General features: G+C 41.3%; 1 protein-coding gene across 1 annotated transcript in view; it reads right to left on the bottom strand.

Annotated features, from left to right (window-relative positions):
* Nucleotides 1-26,427, bottom strand: part of LOC126213609 (basement membrane-specific heparan sulfate proteoglycan core protein-like) — an 843,204-nt gene that overhangs the window by 378,509 nt on the left and 438,268 nt on the right. Inside the window, exons 14-15 of the mRNA XM_049941462.1 lie at nucleotides 20,978-21,127; nucleotides 13,765-13,881 (exon numbers count right to left, since the gene is read on the bottom strand). Coding sequence (XP_049797419.1) covers nucleotides 13,765-13,881; nucleotides 20,978-21,127 — 267 coding nt within the window. The remainder of the gene's footprint in view (nucleotides 1-13,764; nucleotides 13,882-20,977; nucleotides 21,128-26,427) is intronic.

Here is a 26,427-nt window from a genome sequence, read left to right as displayed (position 1 = left end):
AAAAACAGAGAAAATGCACCTGGCAACTCTTAGGAGAGACACCACGTTTTACAGAATGTAAATGGCATTGCCCTTACCTACACTGTGGGGTCGCACGGAAATATGAGCGCTTGCACGTCCGAGCAATTTTATAGCAGACAGTGTACTTTCTTTTCTCCGGTCATCACTTGCTAAACTGGTTTGATGACAAATTTTCCCTTCGACTGCTCTTTTTCCCTTCAACTTAATTATTCCTGGACGCCACTGCAAGTGGACCATTATGCTGCTCCTCCTTCTGATACAGTTTGTCACCTATTGCCTCTAGTCTTTCTACATTTCATTCTGTGCTCACTCAATAAGTTTGGAACATTTTTGATAAACAATGCTCCACAGTAGTGATCTGCTGCACAGTTGCACTGTGACTAACACTCTCAGTTGCTGAACTGAACAATTTTATTTACTGTTAGTTTCACTCCATATGACCGTCTTCAGGAACAAAAGTGAAATCTCCGATCTGTATGTCGGCAGTATATTACTGTCATCGGCTGATTACAACCTGTTAATAAGTTTCCACGTGTTCCACTCCAATACACTGACTGCACGTGCCTACACTATTCTGATTGTAGGTGGTTGTTTACATTCGGTTCACTGGAATTTTTCGGTTAAGTGAACTGCTAGCTCAACAAACAGATTCGTTTAGCAGCTGTTTGCAAAGTTGATTACGCTCAACAGTTGGCTCGTCAAAATAATGTCACCTCTGTAAAGAGCTGATGCTTACTGCATAACACGGTAGAGAAGGTACAAACTGTTACATCCGATGTTTTTTTAATAATTTAGAACAGATATTCTCTCCTGGCAAATTTCTTAAATGTTCTTCAACTGAGCCACGAGAACTGGAAAAGGAAGATGTCCAAAACACTGCATCTCCGTGATGTTCTTACTGGTTCCACACAGTGAGATTTGTCATTGAGCTCAGACGAGGAAAATATGGACACTGGTGCCATGGAAGAATAGTGCTATCTGCTCACTTCTTACATGGAGGAAATACAAATGTGTCTTGTCCATGAAATGCACAAGAGCCAGCCAAAAGAAATAGGAGTCGACAAGTGTGTGTGTAAGTGTGTGAGTGAGTGTGTGTGTGTGGGGGGGGGGAGGGGGGGCAAAAACCACAGGGGAAGATGCTACTTTATTGAAAATCCATGAGTTCACAGCTATGTAATAATGAAAAGTTTTATTGTTACAAAGAGCAAAAATCAGCAACCATCCTTATTAGTAATGCCATTATTAAAATAAATAGCTTTTTCTGTTTTTTGTTATGGTGAAAGTTTCTTGTGGTAGCGGCCAAACAGAAAAATCCTAGATCACTTTTATGGGACTGTTCACTGCTTTTTGAAGAGCTTCATCTTCTTCCAATAAGCAAGACTGAAACTTTTCTGAACTTACTGACAGTGTGTGTGACAAAAAAGCTAAATTTTACTTTTTGTGATAATTTACTTTTAATAGGAAAGTTATTTCTCATCCTCTAACATGGAGAAACAAGCTGAAGAGAACTGAGCAGATGCCAAAGTTAGCCATTGACCAGACACACATTCAGGTGGTCTGGCAGTTCATGCATTTAAAAGAGTGGTAAAACAGCAACATATGATTAGTCAGACAGGGTAAACTGATGAGAATGAAAGGGCAGATAAACAGCTGATAGAAAATAAAAGAAATGTGATGTGAGGTGTAGATTATTTTTCTTTCTTTCTATCTGCATCTCCACACTTCTCAAGCTGGCTTAGCTCCAGGCAAATGAAGTTTTGTTCTCAATCCTATGCAAAGACTGCATAGTTATTTAATGAGTTTTCATTGAATGTCAGATGATTTAAATTGTCAGCAAAGAATTTACGATCTCTCTCTAACTTCTTTTAAGTTTCAGTTATTTGAATTTCAATTTTTACCAATATTTTTTTATGAATGGCCAAAGAGATATTAAATGGGAATTAGATCTGGTATACAGAAATCTTTTCTCTCAGCAGATCGCACACAGCAACTTCTTCCCAGTGGCAGCAGTGTCCATTAGCAGTCTGAGGCACTGCACAAATGACTGGTTTTTGGAAAGAGGAAGGAAGGAATTGAAATCACTGTTTTACCTCGGAACAAAACAGCTTCACGCTAATTGTGACGGTGTCCACAGCTTAGTTGAAAGACCTCCACAGTTAATTTTTACTGTCCCAAAATTCTGCATTTCAGACTGATTATTTTTTAAATCTAACCATACTGCAGGTAATTTTCCGAGGTTTGCAACTACGTCACAAAATTTCTACAGTAACAATTCCTCAGCTTCAGTCACGCTTGGATGATAAATACTGGAAAATGTATGTGACTGAAACTGAGTTATTGTTATAGCTATCTACTAAATGAGTCACAAACAGATGGTGTACAAAAATGAACGGTGGCAGTGGCAACATACGGTATGAGGACCACTAACTACAGAGCTACAGGACCAATTCGTGAGGCGGCATTGCACCAGGAGGACACCAAGTCATTCTTTACGCGACCAATTTTTTCAGGATCAAACTCTCGTGAAGTCTGCTTCGTGGATATTGACCCTGTTCACCTTGTCACTAATGTGGAATTTCAGTTCCCCCAGTGATACAAGTGTGCCGACATGTGAAAATCCTGCCATTTTTGCTGGTCTTTTGTCGGAATCACCCCAGCCAACAGCAGGTTGTATAAAAGACTTCTGTGTTGTTATTTTTAGCGATCCCTATTTCCTGTTTATTCTACTCCCACACAAGTATTTTGCCGCAATGTCACAACAAGTCACCTCACGGTGTGTGGTGGAGAGTACTTTGCGTACCAGTATTACTCCCCTCCCTCCACCTTTTCCCGTTTCAGTTGCGAATGTTCCGTGGGAAGAACGGTTGCTGGTAAGCCTCCGTGTGAGCTTATATATCTCTAAATTTGCTTTCATTGTCTTTTTGTGAGATATACACGGTGAGCACAAAGTCTTGCTCTGATTATAAAAATTTATAACAGAATAACTGTTTGACATAATAAGTTACATTTGATGCCATTATACAGTTTAGTGTTACTAGTTTTTTTTTATGACCACTTACGTTAGTAAACTTCAATGTGTGCTCCCTCAATAGCTGGGAGAATGTCGAATCAGTATTCCATTTCCTGTCAGCTGTTTTGTAACATGTGTTCTGTCACAGTACCCACAGCAGCTTGTACCCTAGCCTTCAGTTCATCAACATCAGCAACTGGTGTGACAAAGAGTCTGTCCTTGATATCGCCCCAGGAAAAAAAGTCAAGGGGCGGAACGTCTAGAGAGCGGATTTGTGGATTGGAAGGAATGGTCCAATACCCTGGCCACCCCACTCTCCAGACACTACGCACCTTCACTTTTTTTCTGGGACTATATCAAGGACAGAGTCTTCGTCACACCAGTTGCTGACGTCAACGAACTGAAGGCTAGGATACAAGTTGCTGTGGGTAATGTGAATGAACACGTTACGAAACACTTGGCGGGAACTGGAATACCGCCTCGACATCCTCTGAGCTACCGAGGGAGCACACGTTGAGGTTTACTAATGTAAGTGGTCTTAAAAAATAAAGAAGTAGTATGTAACGGCTCAAATGTAAATTATTATGTCAAACAATTATTCTGTAATAAATTGTTATAATCAGGGCAAGACTTTGTGCTCACCCTGTACGTAGGTGAAAGCAATAGATTGGTTGATTCTTCTAGGAATTTATGCCCCCAGAACTTTAACAGTAAAACACACTGGGACGCACAATGCCTCTCTTGTAGCGTCCGCCGCTGAAGTCGGCTGAGCAACTTCGTGATGCTCGCATTTACTAAATGGACCCGTAACAAAACGTGCTGCTCTTTGGCGGATCTTCTCTATTTCCTTTATCAATCGTATCTGGTGCGGATCCCAGACTAACGAGCCAAATTCCAGTATCAGTTTTACGTGTGGTTTGTACGCCACTTACTTCGTGAATGGAATACCCTCCCTGAAGACCCTTCTGACGAATCTGTCTGGTATCTGCCTTATGCGCAATCAGTTTTAAGTGTTTGTTCCACTCTGAATTGTTCCCTGTGAGTATTCTCAGATATTTAATGGATGTGACTGCTTTTAGCGATTGTTCGGCATTTCTGTAATGATACAATGACTGGTCCTACTGTCTATTTATGAGCAGTATGTTATATTTACTTATTTTGAAGGTCACCAGCAAATCCCTGCACTAATCATCAATCCTCTGCAGATCTTCCCATATTTTGCTACCATTTTCTAGTGTTGTGACTTCTCTGTATATGACAGCATATTCAGCAAAAAGGCATACAATGCTTCTGGTGTTATCCGCTAGTTCATTTATATACAGGGCTATTTAAAAAGAGTTCGCAGCTCACGGTCTCCCGGTAGCGTTCTCGCTTCCCGAACACGGGGTCCCGGGTTCGATTCCCGGTGGGGTCAGGGATTTCCACCTGCCTCGAAATGAATGGGTGTTGTTGTATCATCCCCATCATGATCATTCATTACAGTCAGAGGAAGGCAATGGCAAACCACCTCCTTTAGGGCGTTACCTAGTACAGCAGTGCGGGTCTCTCGCATCTTCCCCTACGCTCTGTCAAGGAGTATCGGACATCATCATCATCATCATCATCATCATCATCATCATCATTAAAAGAAGGAACAGATTTGGAACATTTATTGTTTCCAAACTAAAAAAAGGTAGAAACACAATTCCAACATTCCTGGAAAGAGAAAAGTTCAAATTTTTATGCATTCAATGTGAGCCCCACGTGTTACACGACAAATATCAACACGGTGGCTCATTTCCTGCCATACACAAAGCAGCTGGTCTCTCATTATCGAACTCACAGATTCGACAACGTGATGTAGCAGACTTTCGTGAGCGTCAGGCACAGTAGGCATAAAAATGCAGTCTTTTGTGTAACACCACAGATAAAAGTCCCAAAGTGTGAGGTCTGGGATGCTGGACTGGAAGAGAAGGAGCAGCAGATGAGCTTCATCACTGGTGGCCTCCAAGGTCTCCAGACCTCACAACTTGTGACTTTTATCTGTGGGGTTACATAAAAGACTGCATTTTTATGCCTACTGTGCCTGACGCTCTCGAAAGTCTGTTACATCACATTGTCGAATCTGTGAGTTCGATAATGAGAGACCAGCTACTTGTGTGTGGCAGGAAATGAGCCACCGTGTTGATATTTGTCATGTAACATGTGGGGCTCACATTGAATGCATAAAAATTTAAACGTTTCTTTTTTCCAGGAACATCGGAATTATGTTTCTATCTTTTGTAGTTCAGAGGCAATAAATGTTTGAAATCTGTTTCTCCTTTCTGAACAGCCCTGTCTATATACGAGGTGTGGCTAGAAAAAAAAACCGGACTAGTACTGGTGAAACAATAAAACGAATGCAATAAGGCTGAAAGTCGCGTGGCCTGTCACGTGACTCTCGCTCCGCCTACTGCTCGAGTTTCATCTGCCTCCTGCACTCAGTCTGCCCGTGGCGTCTGTTTTAAGTAGTTGACGTTTTGTCTGTGCGTCGGAAAATGTTGAGTGTACAGAAAGAACAGCGTGTTAACATCAAATTTTGTTTCAAACTAGGAAAATCTGCAAGTGAAACGTTTGTAATGTTACAACAAGTGTACGGCGATGATTGTTTATCGCGAACACAAGTGTTTGAGTGGTTTAAACGATTTAAAGATGGCCGCGAAGACACCAGTGATGACACTCGCACTGGCAGACCACTGTCAGCAAAAACTGATGCAAACATTGAAAAAATCGGTAAACTTGTGCGACAAGATCGCCGTTTAACAATCAGAGCAGTGTCTGAGTTAACAGGAGTTGACAAGGAAAGTGTTAGGCAGATTCTTCGTGAAAGTTTCAACATGAACAAAGTGTGTTAAAAAATGATTCCAAAGTGTCTCACAATTGAACAGAAGGAACGCCGAAGAATGATTTGTTCTGACATCCTGGAAAACATTGAAAGTGATCCCACCTTCTTACAAAATGTTATTACTTGCGATGAATCGTGGTTTTTTACTTACGATCCCGAAACTAAACGCCAATCGATGCATTGGAAAACTCCTGGTTCTCCACGACAAAAAAAAAAAGCACGAATGTCAAAATCGAAATTCAAGGCAATGATGATTGTTTTTTTTGACATCAAAGGGATTGTGCACAGTGATTGGGTACCAGAGGGACAAACAGTGAATCAGCATCACTACATTAGCGTCCTGGCTACCCTACGTGAGCGAGTACGGAGAAAACGGAACGATTTGTGGAGAAAAAAAGTCACGAATCCTTCACCAAGACAATGCCCCAGCTCACAGTGCGTTGTCAGTGAAGACGTTTTTGGCAAAACACAACATTCCCATCTTAGATCATCCACCCTACTCACCTGATTTGGCCCCCTGTGACTTTTTTCTTTTCCCTAAAGTCAAGTCAGCTTTGAAAGGAACTAGATTTGAGACTGTTGAAGCAGTAAAAGAAAAAGCGACGGAAGTAATGTATGGACTTACCGAAAATGATCTGCAGCATTGCTATGAACAGTGGAAAATTCGTATGGAGCGGTGTAGAGACCGAGGAGGAGAGTACACTGAAGGAGATAACATGAAATTGTAAATAAATGTTTTTTCCAGCATCAGTCCGGTTTTTTTCTAGCCGCACCTCGTATACTGCGAAAGGTAATGGTCCTGTAACGCTCCGTTGGGGTGTGCCCACAAGTTACTTTCATGCCTGAAGCTTTCCCTACATTAATAATGATGTGCGGCATTCCAGGAGCTGTCCAGTTCAGTTACAAAGTTGGTCTGACGCTCCGTATGCTAATATTCTGTTTATCAGGTGACAATGCAGAATTGTACTGAATGTGCCTTACACAGCACTGTCGAACTGACGTAATGCTAAAGGTGCCCTCTAATCTGCTGATGTGGTCCGCAGGGAAAAACAATGATGCACTGTGGTAAAGGAGCGGAACGGTTATCGAGGAGTCGGGAAATGGTAGGTATCGGTTCTGCCGGTACTTGCAGGAATACATGCAGTGCAAATATTAGCTAGCAGCTAAGGCATGCCCATCCAGTCAAAACTCCAAGCAGCAGGCTACGAAACTGGCAAAACTCAAGTGCTTCACAGCATGTCAACAAATAAAAAAAAAAAGTTATAGGTTCATTACACTTCCACCTACTGGTATGCGCAAACAAAGTTAATTGCAGATGAAGGACTGGGAGGTCTGTTGTATTAGTCTGAATTATGAACTATCAGTATTAACTCATTAGTCACCTATCAACCTTATTCACTGTTAAATGTTATCATTCTGCAAACCATGCTGCCACTAAGTGTGTTATTTTTTTTTAAAAATGTAATTTTTTTAGTACCGATGAGGCATCATCCAAAAAGAAAAAGAAAACGGTGGAGAGCTCATCGGCTGACTATAAGCCAAAAAGCAAAATAAAACATAAAAAACACATTACCTTTTTCAACTGTCGGTAGCAGCTGACAAATGGGATCCAAAATTGTGTGTACAACAAAAACAAAACAATGCTCAAACTCTTTTACAGCAGCAACAAGACACCTTGCAAGTGATGGCATATGTGCCTTATGTTTTTACATAACAAGCTTAACTAATTAATGATGGCTGAATAACCAACTTCAGTGAGCTGTTAATAAAAATTATTCACTATTAATCTTTCAAAATGCAAATGGTAAAATACAGTTTCTTACTTCAGTTGAAAAAAAAAGCTATTAAAAATTATTATGCCATAGCTGTGTTAGATTAATTGTCCCTCTGCCTAAAGCAAAATTACTTGTTACATCAGAGCGTAATATTATTTTAACAGTTTTGGCAGTTACTGGATTACATTATTTAGTTCATCCCTGATTTTTTAATTGGGGGGATGATAAAAGTCCCACAAATAGACTATTTAATCGATTCAAATTTACTGGGGAATTATTTCTTATTTTAAAGCTATTTAAGTTTATAAGCTTTCATGGCTTCAAAAAAAACTTGACTTGTAATTTATATTTCTTTTAAATTAAATAGTACCAATAGAAATACGGTTCACTTTGACAATCGTGGAACATAACACATCTCTCATTCCAATTCGCTTATTACTTATCTCAAAAACAAGAAAAGAAAGTACATGAGAAAAATAGAACACACCTTCGAAGACTAAGACAGATAAGTAATTAAGCCTAAATATTTCTACAACGCTGGAATACTGGCGACAATCTTCACACTGTAAAGAAACGAGCTGTCTGCTGCTGGGAAAAAAAGTTAGATTACTAATGACAACACTCGAGGTCACACAAATACATTACATCAACAAGAAAGTACAAATTGCAGATGAAACAATCAAGTGAAGTGTTTAAACTGTGGGAGAATTCTTCCTCACTATGAGTATGCCAAGGTGGAAAGTTAGTCAAACTTCAAAATACAAGAGTTTTACCGCAGTGAATATGTCTAAACACTACGCTATTCCAGCAGCGCAATACTCACAGAACAATGAAAATAGCAATGTAAAACAGCAATGCCCAGTGTAGATCAGCTTACAACCATATGTTTCTGAGTCAATGCAGTGGAAGGAATGTAAAAAGAATTACGGATCAAATGTCAAGTCAATAATAAAGTAATTACAGGCACAGTAAAAGTTTGCATTGTGTTACCATGCATGAACGTATTTTCTTGGCCTGACTTTTGACTTCCCTGCTATTTGTCCACTGAGCCACTTAGTCAATGCTGTTGACAGTGAGAAGAATATTGAGCTCAAGTTTCATATCTTCCCCTTAGTGGACAATGCAGTTTGTTGCTGCACAAAAAGGACATGGGTTCACTGCTTTTGATACATTTTCCCTAGTGTTCATCACCTTATACAGAGTCTGCTGGTTTTATTATTTGGCAACTTTATTTACTTTATGATTTTTTTGTGGAGGTTATGATTTGCAACTTTACAATTTTTTTTAAAAAAAAATCGTGATTCTGAGATAACAGAACTACTGGTTTCGGTCAAATTGGAGACTGTCGTCAAGTAAAAAAAAAATTAAATTACAATAGGTATCCAGTCGTGATAATTTGTATCTTGAACATCATAATCATTAACTGTATCAGAATTACAGAATGCAGGAATATACCCAATTTATAGAGGGTGGTCAAAAGAAAATTGGCCCAATAAAATATTTCATGCGTCTAAAAATAGGAACTCAGTTTTCATTGTTCACACTGGACGCAGATGGTGTAAACTGGTTTGCCTATACTTAGGTGTATGAAATCTTTTACTGGGTCAATTCTATTTTGCCCACCCTGTATATAAATTGCTTCGTCTTATTGTGTCTATGTTCCTGACTGCGAACTTAATCAAACATTTAACACGCAATATTTCAAATATTTTCTGTGAGCTACCTATTTGCTCTGCCAACCGCTTCGATTTTAGCCCGTCAGTAAGTTTCGAACATGTTTGTGTCACACTACTACCGTAGATAAAGTCCAACTACAATGACCCAGTAACATGGGGTTGTGAAGTATTGGCGAAGCTCTGACTGAGATGGGAGTGAAATATGTGATACGCTAATCGACAAATAGTTGGTTCAATGCAGTTGTAAAATATAAATTGATCCATAAGATACTCTCCTCTCCCATAGCACACACTTTCTCCCTCTCTTTTCCCCAACCTCCTCCTTGTACCCTTGGCAGATCAGCACTTTTCTTACTGGCAACAGGAGCCTTACGACTGACCATCTTCGATTTTCTGGGATGTGAAACTCAGTGCCTGGACATGAATTTCCTAAAGCAGTATGACACAAGTCTCAAAAATAAACTCCATATATAATAACAAATAGAAGTATGAAGTAACAAACACTGAATCATAATTTTTAATAAAAATAACATGTTTTTACTCTATTTACTAATTCTATGAAAATACTAGTGTTCCTAATTAATTACAATTTGCTGCAACAACACAAAACATCAAACCGAAAACATTTTTTTAATTTACAGTGACTCAACAGTATTAGTCATGAATATGACTTTTTGCATTCAACAATACGGAATTTTGCATGTTATGATCATTTTCATGTTGTTGTTGTTGTGGTCTTCAGTCCTGAGACTGGTTTGATGCAGCTCTCCATGCTACTCTATCCTGTGCAAGCCTCTTCATCTCCCAGTACCTACTGCAACCTACATCCTTCTGAATCTGCTTAGTGTATTCATCTCTTGGTCTCCCTCTACGATTTTTACCCTCCACGCTGCCCTCCAATACTAAATTGGTGATCCCTTGATGCCTCTGAACATGTCCTACCAACCGGTCCCTTCTTCTTCTCAAGTTGTGCCACAGATTTCTCTTCTCTCCAATTCTATTCAGTACCTCCTCATTAGTTATGTGATCTACCCATCTAATCTTCAGCATTCTTCTGTAGCACCACATTTCGAGAGCTTCTATTCTCTTCTTGTCCAAACTATTTACCGTCCATGTTTCACTTCCATACATGGCTACACTCCATACAAATACTTTCAGAAATGACTTCCTGGACACTTAAATCTATACTCGATGTTAACAAATTTCTCTTCTTCAGAAAAGATTTCCTTGCCATTGCCAGTCTACATTTTATATCCTCTCTACTTCGACCATCATCAGTTATTTTGCTCCCCAAATAGCAAAACTCCTTTACTACTTTAAGTGTCTCATTTCCTAATCTAATACCCTCAACATCACCCGACTTACTTCGACTACATTCCATTATCCTCGTTTTGCTTTTGTTGATGTTCATCTTATAGCCTCCCTTCAAGACACCATCCATTCCGTTCAACTGCTCTTCCAAGTCCTTTGCTGTCTCTGACAGAATTACAATGTCATCGGCGAATCTCAAAGTTTTTACTTCTTCTCCATGAATTTTAATACCTACTCCGAATTTTTCTTTTGTTTCCTTTACTGCTTGCTCAATATACAGATTGAATAACATCGGGGAGAGGCTACAACCCTGTCTTACTCCCTTGCCAACCACTGCTCCCCTTTCATGTCCCTCGACTCTTTCATATTATGAGTAATTAAAAATAATAAGAATATTTTAAAAACTCTGATTCAGTATCTGTTAATTAACATTTCTATTTGTTATTAAATTTAAAATTTCAATAAAAGTACAAAAAACCTTTTACTTTGGGCTTTCAACCAGTGACTTACAATCAAAAAATTTCTCCAGTATGCACTATTTAACTAAATATTTGAGTTACGGTATTCTTAAATGTTTACACAGTATATTGAAATTAAAGAGCAAATAGACAATTTACAAAAATCAGAAAATTTAGAGAGAGAAACTAGAGGAGCTGTGGTATAAAGCTTTCTGCCTTAGATTCTTTTCAGTATATGATTCTTGAGAAATATGAAAATTAGAGTTTGCTCTTAATGAAAAGTTTTAATATTACTCCACAAAAACTAGGTTATCTTTCTTTCACCCTTTATTATCCAACTCCATCTTTCCCAACTGTTACCAAAAGTAGTTTTCAGATTAGCGTATTGTTTCATTTTCCAAAAGTCTGTCTCCACATATATTTGGAAATTGGCTACGTTTGTCACTGTCACATCTGCTGATTTAGTCTTTCTTTCTTTTCCTAGCACTTACTGCATCTAGTATGGGAACCCCTTTTTTACAATTGGGCATATTTTATTTTATCATTTAATTCTATGGCCTGAAACCCTCCCCGACAGCACAGTCGTCACGGTAAACTCGTGCATCTCATCTGTCTGTAAACTGTGTAAATTTTGTTTGGGAATTCATATGTTAACTGTTTGCACATTGCTTCCTCTGAGGCAGAATTTGGAATCTACCCCAGCATTTTCCTAAATGAACACGGGTAACCTTTCACATGCCATACTAAGGTTAGCCAGTGTACAACCCCACAGTCGTCAATCTGCCACGTGGTTTCATTCAGGGTTTGGCGCACTGGGCCAGTTCGAGAAGATTTTTCCACAGTAGTTACGTATCGGTTGGCACCCCGCACCCTCGTACCCTTTTTCCTCGTACGCCTTCACCTGCATCGGTTTTGCTATTCTGATATCTCCTGTAGAGAAAGCACAGCTGTGCTAACCCTGGTGCACCTTTCAGTTGTGCCACTCGGATCTTAAGCTGGCGCTGTTGGCACGCAAGATATCAAACTGCACATTACAATATGTGAGCCAGTGCATCTATTTATTACATAGTTCACCTACAATAATAAAGGCATCTTATTTGAGTTTTTTTTTAATAATTGTGTCATACTGCTTCACATACATTCATCTCCCTGCAATTACCTCCAAATCCTATATGTTGTTGTTGTTGTTGTTGTTGTGGTATTCAGTCCTGAGACTGGTTTCATGCAGCTCTCCATGCTACTCTACCCTGTGCAAGCTTCTTCGTCTCCCAGTACCTACTGCAGCCTACATCCTTCTGAATCTGCTTAGTGTATTCATCTCTTGGTCTCCCTCTACGATTTTTACCCTCCACGCTGCCCTCCAATACTAAATTTGTGATCCCTTGATGCCTCAAAACATGTCCTACCAACCGATCCCTTCTTCTAGTCAAGTTGTGCCACAAACTTCTCTTCTCCCCAATCCTATTCAATACCTCCTCATTAGTTACGTGATCTACCCACCTTATCTTCAGCATTCTTCTGTAGCACCACATTTCGAAAGCTTCTATTCTCTTCTTGTCCAAACTATTTATCGTCCATGTTTCACTTCCATACATGGCTACACTCCATACAAATACTTTCACAAACGACTTCCTGACACTTAAATCTATACTCGATGTTAACAAATTCCTCTTCTTCAGAAATGCTTTCCTTGCCATTGCCAGTCTACATTTTATATCCTCTCTACTTCGACCATCATCAGTTATTTTGCTCCCCAAATAGCAAAACTCCTTTACTACTTTAAGCATCTCATTTCCTAATTTAATTCCCTCAGCATCACCCGACGACATTCCATGATCCTCATTTTGCTTTTGTTGAAGTTCATCTTATATCCTCCTTTCAAGACACTGTCCATTCCGTTCAACTGCTCTTCCAAGTCCTTTGCTGTCTCTGACAGAATTACAATATGATCGGCGAACCTCAAACTTTTTATTTCTTCTCCATGGATTTTAATACCTACTATGAATTTTTCCTTTGTTTCCTTGAGTGCTTGCTCAATATACAGACTGAATAACATCGAGGAGAGGCTACAACCCCATCTCACTCCTTTCCCAACTGCTGCTTCCCTTTCACGCCCCTCAACTCTTGTAACTGCCATCTGGTTACTGTACAAACTGTAAATAGCCTTTTGCTCCCTGTATTTTACCCCTGCCACCTTCAGAATTTGAAAGAGAGTATTCCAGTCAACATTGTCAAAAGCTTCCTCTAAGTCTACAAATGCTAGAAACGTAGGTTTGCCTTTCCTTAATCTTTCTTCTAAGATAAGTCGTAAGGTCAGTATAGGCTCACGTGTTCCAACATTTCTACGGAATCCAAACTGATCTTCCCCGAGGTCGACTTCTACCAGTTTTTCCATTCGTCTATAAAGAATTCGCGTTAGTATTTTGCAGACAAATAAACTCGGAGAGTACCAGGCCGTACAGTCTCCTCATTAATCTCCTACCGTCAGAAGCAGTGGTCAATAAACAAAGCTGGTGGCGTGCAACCACATTCACAGTTACCTAGGTCTCCACCCCCTACTGAATCTCCCGTCTCAGTCAGGCTCCGATACACCAAACAGCTACACATCTACTGTGATTGGCAGACAGCGTCATACGGCTGTGGTACATACTGCACAGATCTCCCTCGTCGCTCCCGTCCGGGCAGTCGTAGCGCCCGTCGCACCGCAGCGACTGGTCGATGCACCGCGACTGGTCCTGGCACTTGAACTCGGACGGCAGACACGTCACTGCGGGAGGAAATAAGGCACACGTGTCAGTCAAACTCGAGGTAAAGGTTGGCAACTCGATAGCACAGATACTCTTCTCAAGTCACGATGGTCGCAAGCACGATTCCCGAGTCACAGAGGTTGCCAACTGAAGAGAATAGCTACGTTTCCCAGTCACGAAGATAGTCGACTCGAGATAGTGTCGCCCGGCAACTCGAGAGCATAGCAACATTTCCTCTACATCTACATCTACATCCATACTCCGCAAGCCATCTGACGGTGTGTGGCGGAGGGTACCTCGAGTACCTCCATCGGTTCTCCCTTCTACTCCAGTCTCGTATTGTTCGTGGAAAGAAAGATTGTCGGTAGGCCTCTGTGTGGGCTCTAATCTCTCTGATTTTATCCTCACGGTCTCTTCGCGAGATATACGTAGGAGGGAGCAATCTACTGCTCGACTCTTCGGTGAAGGTATGATCTCGAAACTTCAACAAAACCCCGTACCGAGCTACTGAGCGTCTCTCCTGCAGAGTCTTCCACGGGAGTTTATCTATCATCTCCGTAACGCTTTCGCGATTACTAAATGATCCTGTAACAAAGTGCGCTGCTCTCCGTCGGATCTTCTCTATCTCTTCTATCGACCCTATCTGGTACGGATCCCACACTGGTGAGCAGCATTCGAGCAGTGGGCGAACAAGCATACTGTAACCTACTTCCATTGTTTTCGGATTGCATTTCTTTAGGATTGTTCCAATGAATCTCAGCCTGGAATCTGCTTTACCAACGATTACCTTTATATGGTCATTCCATTTTAAATCACTCCTAATGCGTACTCCCAGATAATTTATGCAATTAACTGCTTCCAGTTGCTGACCTGCTATTTTGTAGCTAAATGATAAGGGATCTATCTTTCCATGTATTCGCAGCACATTACACTTGTCTACATTGAGATTCAATTGCCATTCCCTGCACCGTGCGTCAATTCGCTGCAGATCCTGGTGCATTTCAGTACAATTTTCCATTGTTACAACCTCTCGATATACCACAGCATCATCCGCAAAAAGCCTCAGTGAACTTCCGATGTCATCCACAAGGTGATTTATGTATATTGTGAATAGCAACGGTCCTACGACACTCCCCTGCGGCACACCTGAAATCACTCTTACTTCGGAGGACTTCTCTCCATTGAGAATGACATGCTGCGTTCTGTTATCCAGGAACTCTACAGTCGAATCACACAATTGGTCTGAGAGTCCATATGCTCTTACTTTGTTCACTAAACGACTGTGGGGAACTGTATCGAACGCCTTGCGGAAGTCAAGAAACACGGCATCTACCTGGGAACCCGTGTCTATGGCCCTCTGAGACTCGTGGACGAATAGCGCGAGCTGGGTTTCACACGATCGTCTTTTTCGAAACCCGTGCTGATTCCTACAGAGTAGATTTCTAGTCTCCAGAAAAGTCGTTATACTCGAACATAATACGTGTTCCAAAATTCTACAACTGATCGACGTGTCCTCAATCGTTAGTCAGCCAACTAAAGAGTACAGGAACGTTTTCCCAGTCACATGCTTTTTTTCAGCCTACGATAAGATGGTCACAGTCACATTGCAGCAGTTTTTGGTAATCTGCAGATAACAGATAACAAAACACAGGATTAAGATTGATGTTCAGTATAAGCTCAGGGAACACCCTGTGCAGTCGAGAATATGAAAACTTATGTTTGACCTGTGTGTAAGTCGAGTATCCCTGTTCGCCAGCACACTTTACATTGAGCTGCACATCATAAACTATTTGGTTTACACAAACATTTACACTCACCAAAAAGTTGTCAATGAGATTTCATTAGTCTCATTACTATTGTAAATATGATTAAATAATCATTACAGAGAGATGACACAAAAAAGATATAGGCTAGAGTATGAACAAAGACACTGATAATTTCACAAAAAAAATTAAGTAAAAACATGCACTTTGTCAAAACCAAGACACAAATAATAAACAAATTCTAAAAACAGCACATAAAGGAATGCCTTCTGGTACTGAAACTGCAAAATAAAGAAACATCTATGCTGCTTCATGATTTAAGCAAAGAGCTGTCAAAGTAATGTAAGAACTTGCAGCTGGCTGAAGAATCACAGAATAAAGCACGAATCCCAATAAATATTAAGTAGAAAATATTTGCTGTAGAAATAAGAATGACTACTTTTAGATAAGAAAAGTCTAAATTAAAAGACGAAACAAAGATAAAGTGAAAGATATAAATGTAGGACTCAAACACAGCAGAAACATAATAACATGTAGACATACCACCAGAGCAGAAAAACAACTACACTGTGTTTTGATTTACTTTAACATTCTGGATGCAGCTTACATAAATTTCATAAACAGCATCCCTCTTCTCAGGTAAGTTCAAATAATTTTATAGTCTGCCTAGTATTTAGGTTTAGGCAATCATCATATAATCTGACAGAGAAAAACATTACTGTCGACATTGATGTAAATGTATCAATGACGGTCATTCGACAGACACCTAATGAAATAACCCGACACAAATAATGTGTATTGTGAACTCATTTTCTTAGGATTTATTTTTAAAATGTTTTAGATTTGACAAAAGTTTGCTAACTGAGTAACTGTTCCACTACGTCCTTATCATCTGTTAGATTTCCTGAATGGCCACATTTGAACACCGGCAGCATATAAAAATTATGTTAACATAACTGAGAAGTTATTTCTTTATTTAGGTTTCCAGAAGTGGAGAAAGTTGCAGTCGAAACACAAGAAACAACTTTACTCAGCTACTGCCACGAGATGACGCCCACAAAAGCTCACTACACAAGGAGACTAAGCCGACAGCAGTTTTATGTTAGTTACCCGAGGTAAGCGTGGTCGAGACTAAAGAAAGCAAGTACTTGACAAATAACTCGTGAGATATACGATAGGCCATATACAGACCAGGACAAAAGCAGAGAGGTACGAAATACGGCGGGCAATCAAAAGGTTTTAACTATCACAAAGAAATCGAGTCACGTAAGTAATTTTTTGTTTATTTCCATGTACGTGTATGCAGCCGTGGTACCACTGAAATCCCTGTGCCAAAGTACTGCAGCAAGCCACTATAGGAGCCAAAAGAAACTCGCGTAGCCCATTAACGTACACAATCTGACCGAGTATCCCAATGCCTATTAGTGGACATTAATACGGGGAGGTGTCTACCCTCCACCTCGATGACAGCTTCAGATTTGCTTTCAGCGAGGCATCTGAACGCCTGTGGAGGAACGGCAAAACCCATTATTCCTTAAGTGTTTGAACTCCAGAATGCTGGGGTCTGGAGTCGAGTCAGCATTCTAATTCATCCCAAAGTGTCCTATCGCATTCACGCCAGGACTCTGGACAGACCGTTCCATTTCAGCAATGTTGCTGTCCACAAACCACTGAATCAAAGATGCTGCTTTATAATAGGGAGGATTGTCATGCCAATACAATAAACATCTCTGAAATGTTCCTCTACTGCACGTGTCACAAAATACTGTTACACGTGTTCATATCCTTCTACGAGGCTGGTTTGAAAAGTTCTCGGAACGGAATAGAAAAGAAGTACTTATATCACTGAAACTTTTTTTATTTTTCAATGTAGTCTCATTGTAGATTAATGCACTTGGTTAATGTTTTATTACCAAACTGTGCAGTCAATATTTGGCAAATTTCCACTGCTGTAACACCTTCACGGGCAAGAAATTTGATAATTATGTGTTGCACAGTGGAGGGATTCATGTGTTGCTCAGATGTCTGCTTGTGTTTGTATATGTGCGGATGGATATGTGTGTGTGCGTGCGAGTGTATACCTGTCCCTTTTTCCCCCTAAGGTAAGTCTTTCCGCTCCCAGGATTGGAATGACTCCTTACCCTCTCCTTTAAAATCCACATCCTTTCGTCTTTCCCTCTCCTTCCCTCTTTCCTGATGAAGCAACCGTGGGTTGCGAAAGCTTGAATTTGGTGTGTGTGTTTGTGTTTGTTAGTGTCTCTATCAACATACCAGTGCTTTTGTTTGGTAAGTTACATATATATATATATATATATATATATATATATATATATATATATATATATATATATATATATATATGGAAACATTCCACGTGGGAAAAATATATCTAAAAACAAAGGTGATGTGACTTACCGAACGAAAGCGCTGGCGGGTCGATAGACACACAAACAAACACAAACACACACACAAAATTCAAGCTTTCGCAACAAACTGTTGCCTCATCAGGGAAGAGGGAAGCAGAGGGAAAGACGAAAGGATGTGGGTTTTAAGGGAGAGGGTAAGGAGTCATTCCAATCCCGGGAGCGGAAAGACTTACCTTAGGGGGAAAAAAGGACGGGTATGCACTCGCACACAAACACATATCCATCCACACATATACAGACACAAGCAGACATCTCACATCTTGAAATATGTCTGCTTGTGATATGTCTGCTTGTGTCTGTATATGTGTGGATGGATATGTGTTTGTGTGCGAGTGCATACCCGTCCTTTTTTCCCCCTAAGGTAAGTCTTTCCGCTCCCGGGATTGGAATGACTCCTTACCCTCTCCCTTAAAACCCACATCCTTTCGTCCTTCCCTCTCCTTCCCTCTTTCCTGATGAGGCAACAGTTTGTTGCGAAAGCTTGAATTTTGTGTGTGTGTTTGTTAGTGTCTCTATCAACATACCAATGCTTTCGTTTGGTAAGTTACATCATCTTTGTTTTTAGATATATTTTCCCCACATGGAATGTTTCGATATATATATTTTTTTCTGTTTTTTCTTTTTGCTCCTCTAGTGGTCTGCTACAGGGCTGTGGTGGGCATGTAAATCTGTACCGAGGCTGCAGTCACGTGCCTGCAAACAAATGAAAAATTAATTGTACAACTTTATTTTTTCAAACAGATAATTAAAACTTTAGGAGTACACCTCACATTGACTTCCAGATCTAGAGAAATAACAGCTGCAAATTACCCGCAAGATATCTACAAAGAGTACAGTGGAGACACCAGTAGCGTCCAGAGAGTGACCAGTCTGTCATCAGGTGAAGAGAAGATAGTCAAAAGTTTCCACTAAACAGTTAAAGCGTTAGAGATAGCTGCAACACTACTGAGAAAGAGGCAGTGGTAAAATCTTGAGCTACAGGAAGAGCGAGATATAGCAAAATGGCTGCAAAAAGCACTGGGCTGTGAAATCTCTTTTTAATTGAGGTAAGAAAGGAAAAAAATACTCAGCACTTTGACATGTTGTGGGTTGTATGTTCAGAACTAAGTAATTGCAAATAATGCACAATATGCATTGGGAGACTACCTCCACAGCTGAATGGTTAGTATGACTGCTTTCAGTGTGGGAGGACCTAGGTTTGACTCCCACTACTTCCTCAGAGTTAGTTTTTTCTCCTGGCCACCACATGTCCCAGCCACCTCAGTTTCATTCCCATTACAGTCATCATATCATGTCTGCAATTGTGGTTTGTTACCTGACTCATTTGTTTGTTTTCCTCTATTTCTTCTTCTTCTTCTTTTGCTACTGCCTCGTCCCACATCGTGCACAGGGTCGGCAGGATTAAGTACGGATGTGACACGGTTAATTTTACGGGGTGGTCGGATGCCCTTCCTGCCACCACCCCGTACCCCCTGGGAGGGAAACAGTGTACCCCAGCTGTCTAGTGTAAATCGTGAAAGAGGGTGAATGTGTTGCAAATGTCTGCGAGACATGTAACTTAGGCAGAACGTGGGGACCAGCCCAGTATTCACATAGCAGAATGTGGAAAACCACCTAAAAACCACATCCAGGCTGGCTGGCACACCGGCCCTCATCGTTAATCTGCCGAGCGGATTCGATCCGGGGCTGGCGCACCTACCCGAGTCCAGGAAGCAGTGCGTTAACACTCCCGGCTACTCTGGTGGGTTTTGTTTTCCTCCATTTCTCATTCCCAGAAATTTCTAACCTCTGAGTCTGCATTGCCTCGTGAGGAATCCATAGTTTTTGAATGATTTTCCCACTGAAAATCCACATCTCACCATCACAAGTAAAAAGCTGGTACCACAGCTTGATGTAAACTTTCTGTTTGAGACATATTAGCAGCTTCATTTCCGGCCCATTTTTCTCTTTTGTAATACTTTTTCCTGCCCATCTAGTCATCTTTCCTGTATTAGGTGTCATAGGCCACTGCTTTTCGTGGCAAATAAAACCAGTGGGCTAGAAAGCACGGAACCTGCAAAGGTACCACCTGTGATCAGACGCAACACCACTTCGCCACTGTTTAAATGGTGTGGGATGTCAAGAAGACGACAGCCTAATGAGGCTTTTAACTCACAGTGCAAATGTGGTCCTGTGATGTTTTGGGTGTGTTTTCTTTACTCTGATTGGGCCCACTCAGTCAGGCTACAGTAAACACAAACAAGGGTGCTTATTTTGATGTTCGCGGTGGTGAAGTGTCGTCTTTTCTACTAAATCTTCACGGTGAGTATGCTGTGGACGCCTCCGAGATCACAACAGACATCTTCACAGGGCTGCACAGCTACATTCCTCGATTATAAATAGTAATCCCGTGGAAAACAGATGAAATGCAGTGGTCAGAAACCGTGACATTTGGTAGCTCTCTGCAGGATCCGACCATCGACGAGTGGTTTTAGCTCGAGAAACTTGTGAATTCTCTTCCTCATCGTATTTCAGCCACTATCACGGCTAGAGCTGGTATTAAATGGTAACGGTACGATGTCTCCTGGTTGTCGATTAATTTTTTGTCCGACGTGCTTATTACATTCCTCAACAATTCTGTAGAGAATCACCTCATTTCTCATATTTCCAGTCCTCTCCATTTACAATCTCCATCACATCCCAGATCTCAAACATTGTATTCTCATCCGTTCCTGTTTCTCAGTGCACAGTGATAAGCAGGCGAAATTGAGGGAGGTAAAGAGAGAGACAGAAAGACGGAGGAATAAATACTGCCCGTCAATCCGGATGACAGAATTGGAAGACAGGCCCAGTGCCGGTTAGTAGAGCACGGAAGCAGAGCAGGAGATGGAAGGCCTCCACCACCACCGACCCGGACGTGGCCGACCCACAGTAGAACGGGGAATTACCGCAGCCTCGCTCGTCCTCTCCCTGCGAACACTCCCGGACGCCATTGCAGCGCTGCGAGATGCCGAGGCAGCGACCGTCGTTGCACCGGAACTCGTCCCTCCGGCAGCCGGAAGACGAGGGCGGTGTCGGCCGCGTATCGGTCGTAGGGGCTGTCGTGGACCAGTCGGGCACTTAGCACGGGGACTCGCACGGGTGAATGCGGTCAAAATCACCACCCGACTAGTACACAGCTCTGATACAAAACTACAGGTAAAACCCTCTAGATCGGGCTATTCCGATTCTGAGCTCCCGGGCCCCCGTCGGCTCGCCCTGGGTGACAGGGTCCTATACACTACCGCCTTACTGCCTGGCTGCCCACACAGTAGCTGTTTGTCTACCCCTGCTCACCTCTGCCAGTGGGCACCGATGTGCCTACCTTTGTGCACTTCAGCTGGAAATGTGCACTTCAGCTGGAACACCTGTTCTAGGTTGTTAGCCCACGTCATGTTCCTCTTACACAACGGACGGGGCTCCTTCAGGATCTTTCAGTACCCTCGTTTAGCCGAACGTTCAGCTTCACAGTTGACACGTAAACCGGATCTTCTGGTGTCGTTGGTTGGTTAGCTGGGTGTTCAGCTGACCAATGACACAAGAAAATCCTCAAGATGATGAGATTCTAGCGAACAGGTCAAAATGTCAATTGCAAAGATGAACATAAGGTGGTCTGACAATATAGAAGATTTTACCTCCAATGACGATGGTCATAAAACCCTGTGGACTTAAAATTGTAGCTCTGGAGCAGATCTCTGACATGTGCATTGGACTAGCTGACAAGTCACACTTTAATTATATATAATATAGGAATAGCATATAAAACTGACTTAAGAAATTGTGTATATATACACAAGGAGTACAACTTTGCTTCCGCCGTTTTTTCCCCAACACTTGAGGCTTTAATGAAACAAATTTGAAGTATTTTCCATTGTTGGCCACTACTTTCTCCCATCTTTCGGGCAGTGTATGACTCCTGTGTTGAAAAAATTGTTCATCTTTTGAAGCGATCCACGAATCGATCCAATTTGTGGCTTCTTCACGAGATCGGAAGTGTCGGTCAGCCAGGCCGTGTGCCATAGATCTAAACAGGTGATAGTTAGAGGGAGCAATGTCTGGAGAATACGGTGGGTGGGGTAGGATACCATTTTAACATTTTCGAGTATGTTTTGACCTCTTTTGCAATTTGGGCTCAAGCGTTGTCGTGCTGCAAAATCACTGTATCGTGCCTCTCGCTGTATTGCGGCCGTTTGTCTTTTAGTGCTCTGCTCAAATGCATTAATTGCGTTCGATAATGAGCACCTGTGATTGTTTCACTCGGTTTTAACACCTCATAGTACACGACGCCGAGCTGCTCCCACCAAATGCAGAGCACGATCTTGGAGCTGTGAATTTTCAGTTTGGCCGTCGACGTGGAAGCATGGCCGGGATATCGCCATGATTTTTTGCATTTAGGATTATCGTAATGAACCCATTTTTCGTCCCCGGTCACAATGCAATGCACAAATCCCTTCATTTTTGCCTCTGAAGCAACTGTTCACGAACGCACAAACACTGTTCAACGTCTCTCTGTTTCAGCTCACACGGGACCCAAGTTCCTTCTTTCTGAATCGTGCCCATAGGCTTGAGACGTTTTGAAATGGCTTGCTGTGTCACTCCCACTAATAGCACCAATTCTTCTCGAGTTTGACGCGAGTCTTCACTCAGCAATGTCTCCAATTCTGCATCTTCGAAAAGATTCTCTCTCCCACCACTGTGCTGATCTACGACATTAAAATCACCGTTCTTGAAGTGTTGAAGCCACTCACGACACGTTCTTTCACTAATAGCACCTTTACCGTACGTACTCGAGAGCATTAGATGAGACTCGGCCACTGTTCTCTTCGTACTGAAACAAAACAGTAACACCTCCCGCGAATGATGAGAATTAGGCTCGTAAAGTGGCATTTTCAATCGACAACAACTTTATGATGCAGACACAAATCGGCTAATGTTTGAACGAGATTATGTTGACCGAGGTCCAAGCTAACTGTGTGACGTCTGCGATCTGTTTCTTTCGACCGCTACTTACAGATGTCGCCACCTACCGGCAAACGGCGGAAGCAAAGTTCTACACCTATATATATACAATTTTGGTGAGACAATGGTTATAAAAACCAACTACATACTACATTTCCACATATTATACAAGAGAGGGTATTGAAATCGATTATTCCCATTTTAGTGCACTTTTATTTTGGATAACAGACTGGATACTGAAGTCCATTACTGAAATATAAGTAAACTAAGCAAATTTCCGTGTCTCTGTAACTGAACTAAAAAGGCTATAAAAAAAAGGATGGAAGACATATTCCAGGTACCAGAAAAGCCATAGAGTTTGTAGTCCCACAACCAGAAGTATGAAAATCATACTGATACTACTGCAGTCACCCCTTCCCTCACTTAGCATTTCCTTTTTACCTCAAACATGCACAAGTACACTGCATAATTATTCTAGTAGTATTTCTGAAGTGGTAACAACAACTGATATTTATATTTCATGGAAAAAGGGGTGATTTATTCCTTATCGCAAACTTCTACTCACTACAAAGAAGGATTACTTCTAGGAAGGCAACTGAGAGAGTTTCAAAAGTACACCTTAGACCAGCCAGATTATGTAGACCGATTTAAATAATCCAGTTGTACATGCTTAAGTAGAAACAATACTCTATCGCATAAAGAGTGGAAAAACTGAGACAGGGAAGAAGACCTGAAACACTTTTACCATACAAACTACGTATTTACTCTACTGCATGCCGAGAACTTCCTTCGATGACCTACAGACAAAGTTCACCACCAGCTGCCAACGCAGAAATAGTTGTTATTCAGTTGAGAAAAGAAATCGATGATACCCTGTGTAATTTTTATCACGAGTTATAACCAGGGGGCGGATGATGCATAGACGCGCAAAGCTGGTTGAAGCCAATTTTTAAAAATTCTTTTTGGCTGAGCTTTATTTTCAAGGCTACATTTAGGCACATATTTTCAAAATTTATGCTGAATGAAATTTAATATATCCTTATTTCCTAAGCATATATTCAGAAACGTGCAGCATACACAAAATGTGTTCCTGTTTGTGTCTACTAATGGATCAGCTACTCATTTATTGTTATTTATTTAATTATTTATCAGGTTCCATAGGACTACGGAATGAATCAGTAGATAGTTTACAGAATGCCCATCAGAAAATTTACAAACAAAAGAATCACAGAATTAATAAAACTTGAAAAAATTGTGGGAGCATGTAGGAATAAACAACGTTACAGAGAAAAGTTCTCAACTACTGTGAGGAATTCCTGTACGGAATAGGACTGGGGTTCATCACACATTTTCTTCAGCTCTGTCGGGAACCTTCTGAAAACAAAACCTGCTGAATAGAGCACAGATTTCTACACAACACCTAAGGCAGTGTTATCCAAATGTGCATCATTCTTCCGTCTACTGTTCACTGAATGAATGTTGCAGTTTCTCCTGAATGAGTCAGTATTGTCAACAACAAACCCCACAGTGGAATTTATGTACAGAGACAGCAGAGTTAATATTCAGAAATGCCTGACAGTGGCCTACATGAACATTGTGAACTAATCCTTCAGATTAGTCTGATCTCCATTTTTTGGACTGTGAATACTCTTGGTGAATGCACCATGTTGTCCAAAGATATGCAATGCAGTTTTCAACCTGCAGCTTGTTTCAGATGAACACAGTTTTAATACACATGTTGGAAGTGGAATGCCTTCACCTTACCTGTACCTGTGAACAAACACGTCCGACTTGTGGATTGGGACTATATTTTGAGAAGAAATTCAAACAACTGAATGGTTTTGTGGTTCAACTAGCACGTATAAAAACACAAATGTGGAGGTCCTAATTAGTAACAGTAATCTGCTTTGGCAGGCAAAGTGATTCATTATAGTCACTGTACTTTGTGGAAGATTTGGACTACGTTGTGTCGCCATCCCCCCCCCCCTTCCCCCCCCCCCGCCCCCACTACCCACCCACACACACACACAGATACTATAGTACCACAGCTGGGTTTTGCCTAATATGTGTGTTTGTGTACTGCAGTTCCACAGGAAATTTTGATATATATACACTGGGGGATGGGAGGGAACGGAGCACCACAAAGGAATTATCTGAATGAATGGTATGGAAATCAGTAGCCGTAATGTATACATGCAGATCAACAAATGATTACAATTTCAGCAAAAATTGGATGATATATTGAAGAGAAAGTGCTTTACAAACTGAGCAAATCAATAGTGCATCGGTACACCTTTCATCCTTATCCGAGCAATTATTCGGCTCGGAATTGATGGAGAAGTTCTTGGATGTCCTCCTAAGGGATGTGATGACAAATTCTGTCCAACTGGTGTGTTAGATTGTCAAAATCCTGAGTTGATTGGGGTACCCTACCCAATGTTCCAAATGTCCCCTTCTGGAAAGAGATCCAGTAACCTCGCTGCTCAGGATACGATTTGACAAGCACAAATACGAGGAGTAGAAATTCTCGCCATGTGCGGACGGGCATTATCTTACCGAAATGAACAGCCAGAGATGCTTGCCATGAATGGCAACAAAAGAAGATGCTGAATATTGTTGACATACCTCTGTGCTATCAGGGTCCTGCTATGAAATTAAATGGAACCACAGACAGACACTCTCGGTTATTAGGCTATATGGCCACATTGCAGAAACATTCTGTTGGCACCTACCCACACAGGGAGAAATGATCGTCACGACAAAACAAGAGAAATCAGGGCTCGCACAGCAAAATTTGAGTGCTCGTTTTTCCTGTGCGCCGTTCGAGAGTGAAACGGTAGAGAGACAGCTCGAAGGTGGTTTATCGAACCCTCTGCCAGGCACTTTATTGTGAATTGCAGACTAATCACGTAGATGTAGATGTAGGCAGCAGATGACAGGACAGTATCCCACCTGCCATCCAGGGCATCTCCTGACAAGTCTTCTGGTCACTGGGACTCAATTAGAAGTGAGACTCGTCACTGAAGACAATTTTACACCAGTCAATGAGATTCCAGGTCCAAAACGTGTCTCCACATGCACCGGACAGTGTTGGGATACCAACCTAACTGCCACTCACTTTCCACCACGACAACACACAAAAACACACACAGATATTAGGCAAAATCGAGCTGTGGAATTGCAGTTTTTGTGTGTGTGTGTGTGTGTGTGTGTGTGTGTGTGTGTGTGTGTTTGATGGTCTGGAATGCCATTTCTTTTCAGAGTGGGACCCCTTTGGTCATCATCCACAGGTCCCCTACAGCACAGGAGTAATCAATGACATTCAACACTCTGTTTTGTTGCAATTTGTGGAAAATCATCTCGCGTTACATTTCAGCGAGCTAATGCCCGCCCTCATGTA

Source organism: Schistocerca nitens, chromosome 11, assembly GCF_023898315.1.
Source record: "Schistocerca nitens isolate TAMUIC-IGC-003100 chromosome 11, iqSchNite1.1, whole genome shotgun sequence".
Lineage (NCBI taxonomy): Eukaryota > Metazoa > Arthropoda > Insecta > Orthoptera > Acrididae > Schistocerca > Schistocerca nitens.
The sequence above is the reverse complement of the archived record's forward strand: the minus strand, read 5'-3'. Positions and strand labels throughout refer to the sequence as shown.